This window comes from Chiloscyllium plagiosum, chromosome 37 (assembly GCF_004010195.1).
Source record: "Chiloscyllium plagiosum isolate BGI_BamShark_2017 chromosome 37, ASM401019v2, whole genome shotgun sequence".
Lineage (NCBI taxonomy): Eukaryota > Metazoa > Chordata > Chondrichthyes > Orectolobiformes > Hemiscylliidae > Chiloscyllium > Chiloscyllium plagiosum.
This window is the reverse complement of record NC_057746.1, coordinates 18,881,078-18,889,521: the sequence shown is the minus strand read 5'-3', so window position 1 is coordinate 18,889,521 and position 8,444 is coordinate 18,881,078. Positions and strand designations below refer to the sequence as shown.

Below are 8,444 nucleotides of genomic sequence, written 5' to 3'. Positions count from 1 at the left end.
ACACACACACACACACTCACACACACAGGGTTCGTTCATAAACCGGTGGAGTCCATTCGGTCACTCAAACCCCTTTCCCCATTTAGTAAGATCCTTGCTGATCCTCTACCTACACTCTGCTCTCCCACACAAACTATTATGATCCCAGCTCATGGTATTATTCCATTAGGAACGAAGACAGGGAAAGTGACTGAGGCGTGGGAGCACTTTGGGCTGTGTGATCGGAATTTCTATTAGTGTTAAAACAGTCATGGAAAAGGATAGAATGAGGATTCTGAGTAATCCAAGATGGAGGATGGGAAAAGTTTTGGCTGTAACAGGCTGCTCCTTTTTTGAGGTATTTTAGGTGTTGGAGGTGATTTCCTCAAATTCCAGGAGCAGCAATTACTGTTTTATATGCTGTTGCATTGTTTTGGAACTTTGGAGAAAAAAAACGTCAAAACAACAGCAGTTTTAAAAGAGAGGGGAACAGACAAAGGAAGCATATGGTGAGGTCAGTGCAGGAGAGAGAGAGAGAGAGAGAGAGAGAAACCCACCCTGCTAACTGAGAGAGCAGTGAATCTACGCAGTTACTGCTTTTGCTTTTTGAATTCATGTAACGCTGGAAATCAGAGTGCGTCTGGGAAAATTAACCAACAGTAAAATTCAGTGAAACTATTCTTGGAGGAACCTGTTTGGGAGAGGTCACAGCACAGAGACAGGTAAGTGAATATTTTTAAGTGTGACCTGACAGTAAGTCTGCAGTAGTGAGTGGGTTTGATTATGTGTTATATTCAGATATGTCTCTTGATTAAACTTAAAAATATAAGCCATAAGCATTAAGTTAGGTTGGAGCAGTGTTTTGTAGCGGAATAAGACAGTGCTGTTTTCTGGGTCACACACAGACACAGACACACACACACACACACAGACACACACACAGACACACAGACACACACACAGACACAGACACACACACACACAGACACAAGTTAGGTTGGAGCAGTGTTTTGTAGCGGAATAAGACAGTGCTGTTTTCTGGGTCAGTAGATTGAAAGAAGCAAAAATGGCCTTAAGTAGAGTGATATGCACTTCTTGTCGGATTTGGAGTTGAGGGAGAGTTTCTGGGTGACTGAGAATTAAATCTGCAATAACTGCCATTGATTGCGAATCCTATCAGATCGAATAGATAGGTTGGAGAGACAGTTAGAGGCAATGAGGAATTTACCAGAGCAAGGGGATGTGTTGGATAGTAGTTATCGGAAGGGAGAAAAGTTGCAGATACAGTCACATAGATGGGTTAACTCAAGGAAAGGTAAGAGAGAGATAGGCAGGTAGTGCAGGAGTCTTCTGTGGCTATCCCCATTTCAAACAAGTATGCTGTTTTAGAAAATGTAGGGGGTGATGGATTCTCACAGGACGTTTCTGTTATTGAAACTGGCTCTAACACAATGAGGGGTACGTCAGGTTCCAGGGGATCAATTGTGTTTGGGGACCCTCTAGTCCGAGGCACAGACCGACGTTTCTGTGGCCAGCAGCGAAACATCAGAATGGTGTGTTACCTCCCTGGTGTCAGGATCAAGGGTATCTCAGAGAGGGTCCAGAATATTTTCAAGGGGAAGAGGGATCAGGTTATTGTACACACTGGAACCAATAACCTAGGAAGGAAAAAGGATGAGAGAGGGAGAATATAGAGAGTTAGGCCGAAATTTAAAAAGGAGGTCTTTGAGAGCAGTAAAATCTGGATTACTCCCGGTGCTGTGAGCGACTGAGGGTAGGAATAGGAGGATAGAGCAGATGAATGCATTGCTGAGGAGCTGGTGTATGGGAGGAGGATTCACATTTTCGGATCATTGGAATCTCTTTTGGGGTAGAAGTGACCTGTACAAGACGGTCAGATTGCACTTGAATTGGAAGAGGACTGATAGACTGGCAGGGAGATTTGCTCGAGCTGCTCGGGAGGATTTAAACTAGTAAGGTGGGGGATGGGGGGGGGGATGTGGGAGGGTGGGGTGGGACCCAGAGAGTTGAGGAAAGAGATCAATCTGAGACTGGTACAGTTGATAACAGAAGTGAGTCAAACAGGCAGGGCAAGCAGGGACACAGCAGAGAACAAGGTAGGACTGATAAATTAAACTGCATTTATTTCAATGTAAGAGGCCTAACAGGGAAGGCAGATGACCTCAGGGCATGGTAAGGAACATGGGACTGGGATATTATAGCAATTACAGAAACATGGCTCAGGAATGGGCAGGACTGGCAGCTTAATGTTCCAGGATACAAATGCTACAGGAAGGACAGAAAGGAAGGCAAGAGAGGAGGGGGAGTGGTGTTTTTGATAAGGAATAGCATTACAGCTGTGCTGAGGGAGGATATTCCTGGAAATACATCCAGGGAAGTTACTTGGATTGAACTGAGAAATAAGAAAGGGATGTTCACCTTATTGGGATTGTTTTGTGGACACCCTAATATTCAGAGGGAAATTGAGAAACAAATTTGTAAGGAGATCTCAGTTACCTGTAAGAATAATAGGGTGGTTATGGTCGGGGATTTTAACTTTCCAAACATAGACTGGAATTGCCATAGTGTCAAGGGTTTAGATGGAGAGGAATTTGTTAAGTGTGTACGAGAAAATTTTCTGATTCAGTATGTGGATGTACCTACTAGAGAAGGTGCAAAACTTGACCTACTCTTGGGAAATGAGGCAGGGCAGGTGACTGAGGTGTCAGTGGGGGAGCATTTGGTAGACTGGTTAGCAAGGGTAGATCACATGGGATCCAGGGAGAGCTAGCCAATTGGATACAGAATTGGTTTGAAGGTCGAAGACAGCAGGTGGTGGTGGAGGGTTGTTTTTCAGACTGGAGGCCTGTGACCAGTGGAGTGCCACAAGGATAGGTGCTGGGTCCACTGCTTTTTACCATTTATATAAATGATTTGGACGTGAACATAGGAGATGTATGTTCACCTTATTGGGATTGTTTTGTGGACACCCTAATATTCAGAGGGAAATTGAGAAACAAATTTGTAAGGAGATCTCAGTTACCTGTAAGAATAATAGGGTGGTTATGGTCGGGGATTTTAACTTTCCAAACATCGACTGGAATTGCCATAGTGTTAAAGGTTTAGACGGAGAGGAATTTGTTAAGTGTGTACGAGAAAATTTTCTGATTCAGTATGTGGATGTACCTACTAGAGAAGGTGCAAAACTTGACCTACTCTTGGGAAATGAGGCAGGGCAGGTGACTGAGGTGTCAGTGGGGGAGCATTTGGTAGACTGGTTAGCAAGGGTAGATCACATGGGATCCAGGGAGAGCTAGCCAATTGGATACAGAATTGGCTTGAAGGTCGAAGACAGCAGGTGGTGGTGGAGTGTTGTTTTTCAGACTGGAGGCCTGTGACCAGTGGAGTGCCACAAGGATCGGTGCTGGGTCCACTGCTTTTTACCATTTATATAAATGATTTGGACTTGAACATAGGAGATGTGGTGAGTAAGTTTGCAGATATCACCAAAATAGATGGTGTAGTGGACAGTGAAAAAGATTATTTTTTGATAAGATGCGGGCGGCACAGTGGCTCAGTGGTTAGCACTGCTGCCTCACAGCACCAGGGTCGCAGATTTGATTCCAGCCTCGAGGCGACTGTCTGTGTGGAGTTTGCACATTCTCCCCGTGTCTGCGTGGGTTTCCTCCAGGTGCTCCGGTTTCCTCCCACAGTCCAAAGATGTGCAGGTCAGGTGAATTGGCCATGGGAAATTGCCCATAAGTTAGGTGCATTTGTCAGAGGGAAATGGGTCTGGGTGGGTTACTGTTCGGAGGGTCGGTGTGGACTTGTTGGGCCTAAGGGCCTCTTTCCACACTGTAGGGAATCTAAGAAAATAAGACGGACCAAAGGACAGATGGAGTTTAATTTAGATAAATGTGAGGTGTTGTATTTTGGTAAAGCAAGCCAGAGCAGGACTTTTCAGTTTATGGTAAGGCCCTGGGGAGTGTTGCCAAACAAAGAGACCGACGGGGTGCAAGTGCATATTTCCTTGAAAGTGGAGTCACAGGCAGATAGGTTGGTGAGAAAGGCGTTTGATATGCATGCCATCATTGGTCAGAACGATGAGTGTAGGAATTGGGAGGTCATGCTGCAGTTGTGCAGGACGCTGATGAGGCCACTTTTGGAAAACTGCGTTCAATTTCAGTCACCTTCCTATAAGAAGGATATTGACAGGGTGCAGAAAAGATTTACATGGATGTTGCAGGGTTGAAGAGTTTGAGCTATAGGGAGAGGCTGAATAGGCTGGGGCTGTTTTCCCTGGAGCATCAGAGGCTGAGAGGTGACCTTATAGAGGTTTATAAAATCATGAGGGGCATGGATAGGATGTACAGACAAAATCTTTTTCCAAGGTCCTCTTGCCAACTCTTGCCTATGTTACTGGTGCTAACATGGACCACAGCTATTGGATCCTCCCTCTCCCACTCCAATATCTTCTCAAACTGATTTGAGATGTCCTTTACCATGGCACTGGGCTGGTAACAAACAATGCATGACTCTCGATCCTGCTCACCAAGGATGCCATCTGTATCTACCATCTTTCTCCTTTGCCTCCTATGTCCCGGTGCAGTGCCCAGTTTGTTCCTGGTAGCTGTGGAAGCACATGACAAGACTGCATCAGGAAGGAGGGAACTCCGTCCCCATGAGACAGAGGGCAGTGAGACCTTTCACCCTCTCCCTCGGACAGATGCCCAGCTTTCCCTTAGCAACTTCCTGGCAAGTTGGCATCTTGGTGGTTTCGAGAGCCACCTCCTGCTCCAAGGTCATCAGTATGGTGATACCCACCACACCATCACTGCCCCCTTCTCATTGCCTGTGTGTGGGGGGGGGCTCTTGGTTCCCCCGACGTCAAGAGTGAGTTTGTTCAGACCACAATGCCCTCTGTCACTGCACCCCGGGGGCTCTCTGTCTGTCCCACTTCCAACCTCCAAAGCTCTACGGGCTCCTCCCTTCCTTCGAATGCTTCGTGTGAGGGTTTCCGTAATTCAGGAATACAGCCAGCTCTGCAATGGAGGGGGTGGTGGGCGCCACCATCATCAGCTACCAGCCTGCACCTATCCATACAGTAGTGCCCCTGGCGATCGATGCCAGCCCTACACTGGTGCACCCACGGAAGCCAAAGACGTGCAGACCACCCTCTGAGAGAAAAAGCAATTCCCCTTCATCTCTTTGCTAAGTGGGCTCCTCCTTATTCTGGATTATACCGTCTGGTCTGGGTCCATTTCAAAAAGGTTGCCTCGCATTCTGTTTAACTCTGATGACCTGCTCCCTCATCTTACCCAACGTCCTCATCTCCCTGGACCTGCCGCTGACCCAGTGCCTCTCCCAAACTGCAGCAGCCTTTCGATGAGAGTCTGAGGAGCTGCCACTTTGGCGTACCTGCTATTCTCTGGGTGTGTTGCGAAGACCCTGATGAAGACATGTGCAATGAGAAGCTGGCTGTGGGAGGCTGGATGGCGCTGTGAAACTGGAACAGTGCTGGATGGTCCAAAGCTGCTGACTCACTCGCTTCACCTCACCCATGGTGACAAAACCCAGCTCTCGCTGCCTGCCGTCCCATTCATCATTAGCACCGCATTGTGGCCGAGCTATTAAGAGATGATTCCGGAAGAGTGAAGGGGCACTTAGAATTGTAGAACCCCTGTGGTGCAGAACAAGGACATTCGGCCCATCGGCTGTGCACCGATTCTCCCAACAGCATCCTACTCAGACCCATCCCATCCCTGGGACCTTGCATTTTTGGTCTTAGTGCTGTAAAGGTGACACTTTTTTTGAAAAGAGGCAGAAAGCCATTATGAGCAGTGAGTCTAAAACAGCTTTTCCAAGAAATCATGTATTTCTGCTAAATGACGAGGTCAGACACCCGGAGAAATAAGGAGCTATTAGGATCCCTGTAGTGTGGAAGCAGTTCATTCAGCCCATCAAGTCCACACCAAGATCATCGCACACAGACCCAATCCCTACCATGGTGAATCCCTGGACTATTTAACATGGCCAAACCACCGAACCAGCATATCGTTGGACTGTGGGAGGAAACCCATACAGACACAGGGGGAGAACGTGCAAACTCCACACAGACAGTCACCTGAGGCTGGGATTGAAACCGGATCTCTGGTGTTGTGAGGTAACAGTGCTAGCCACTGAACCATCATGCCACCCTACAAGCTATAGAAACAAATGACAAAGACCATGAGTAAGTTGAGTTCAGAAGAAAAGATTCATAGCTGCAGAGGTATGCAGCAATCTTAAAATTATTAGAACTGGCAAGAGGTTTTAGCAGTCCCAGGAAATATTTGACAAAAATAAACTTCCCTTTTTTTAAAAAGTTCAGTGAGAAATGCCTCTCTGTATCTCTGGGAGGGATGGAGATAATTCCATTTGGTAAATGTATGGAACATCACTGACGAGAAATGTTTGCAATCTTACCAGTTCAGTAAAAATTGTTGATGTGAAGATAGGAGTGACACACCTCCAGAGTTGAGTGTCTATAAAGGATATTGCTGGGAAAATATTGTTGCCTGTTTCTTTTCACTAGTTGTAATAATATGGATGTCTTACATAGATCGATAGGCTTTGTTTGTTTTCAATTATTTTGTGTAATTGGATTTGATGTTCTTTTGTTGCATGAGCATCCACAGGTCGGTATGTTATGTGACTGACCACTGCAGTAACCAAACAGTGAAATAAGACCTAAGGCCTACAGAGCCAGATTTCATCTGGAAACTGACTTAGTCTGAAATTGCCATCGGCACAGATCATAATGTGAGAATTCGAGTTGATTTATACTCCAGATTCATTAATTAAATTAAAATCCTACCAGTTGCGATGGTGGAATGTGACTCTGCAGCAATAACCTTTACCTGATGAAGATTAGGGACAACTTGATGAGTTCACATGTGGAATACTGTGCGCTGTTTTGGTCTTCGCATTCAGGATGGGATATATTTGCTTTGGTATACTGAATGTTTACTGGATTAGTCCCTGGGATGAGGGGGTTTTTCCTCAAAGGTTAAATAAATTGATCCAATATTCTCAAAGTGACAAGTTGAGAACAATGAGAGGCAGTGTAATTGAAGCCGACAAATTCCAGAAGGGCTTTCTAGAGCAGCTGAAAAGATATTGTTCCTGTTGGTCAGAGAATCTGGAATGAAGTGGCACAGTAGCAGAATAAAAAAAGCTGATGTGGGGTGAAATTGCTCAAGGATTGCAGATGCTTAGAATTAGCAATCCCTGAATTGCGGAGTCTCACTTAAGCCTGTGGTGAATAGGTTCTTGGTCTGACCATGAACCAAGGGAAATGGGCAGCAGATCGGAAACTGGAACCAAAGTCCAAGGTCAGACATGACTGTATTAGATTAGATTACTTTACAGTGTGGAAACAGGCCCTTCGGCCCAACAAGTCCACACCGACCCGCCGAAGTGCACCCACCCAGACCCATTCCCTTACATTTACCTAACACTACAGGCAATTTAGCATGGCCAATTCACCTGACCTGCACATCTTTGGACTGTGGGAAGAAACCGGAGCACCCGGAGGAAACCCACGCAGACACGGGGAGAATGTGCAAACTCCACGCAGTCAGTCGCCTGAGGCGGGAATTGAACCCGGGTCTCTGGCGCTGTGAGGCAACAGCGCTAACCACTGTGCCACCGTGCCGCTGTATGGGATGGCAGAGAAGGTTTGATTGGCCCGATGAGCTCCGACACCGTGTGTCCTGGAGTATAAAGCTGTTCAGACCTGAAAGGTTTAATTGACAACATGGGATGCGCTCCTCCCATTGAGTTATAAAGTGTCAGTATTTGTACGTTCAGTCACGTTGACCCCCCTGCAGTTGCGGTATTCTTTGATTGAACCCGATATCTCACAAGAGGAAATTGTAGTATCTCAGATATGATGCAACTAGTCATTCAGTAAGATGTAATAAACCTAGTTACTGTACATCGAAACTAAGGCTACCTTCTGCTCAAGACGTTGTGTCAGTTTCCTTCCCCATTGGATGTCAGTAACGCAGATGGATACCAATCAGAAGGATTGGTGGTAGTGAAACAACCCAAGATATCTCTCGTGGTCCCAACAGGAACTGGAATGTCACAGATGGGACCAGCAACAGTAGCAGCAAGATACAAGACCACGTTCACCCTGTACAGTTTACACCCGCGCTAAATACTAAAGCATGTCTAATTGTGACATTGTGGAGTTCCTGCCTGTTCAAAATAAAGATTGCTCTCAACAGTTCCTCATCTCACTTCAGAAATGGAAATATTTAACAACAGGAATACATGTCCCTCTCGTCCAGTTACCTGCAGAGAAAGGCATGAAGGCGTCTCTCTTCACAAAATTCCCATCAGCATCCAGGAAGTGAGCTGGGTTAAACTCCTTTGGAGTCTTCCATTGAGTTTTGTCATGCAGCACCGAGGTCAGGACA

General features: G+C 46.2%; 1 protein-coding gene across 1 annotated transcript in view; it reads right to left on the bottom strand.

Moving 5' to 3' along the window:
• LOC122541252 (cytochrome P450 2K6-like) overlaps positions 1-8,444 on the bottom strand; it is a 30,826-nt gene that overhangs the window by 3,630 nt on the left and 18,752 nt on the right. Inside the window, exons 7-8 of the mRNA XM_043677870.1 lie at positions 8,320-8,441; positions 4,391-4,609 (exon numbers count right to left, since the gene is read on the bottom strand). Of these exons, the coding sequence (XP_043533805.1) occupies positions 4,391-4,609; positions 8,320-8,441 (341 nt within the window). The remainder of the gene's footprint in view (positions 1-4,390; positions 4,610-8,319; positions 8,442-8,444) is intronic.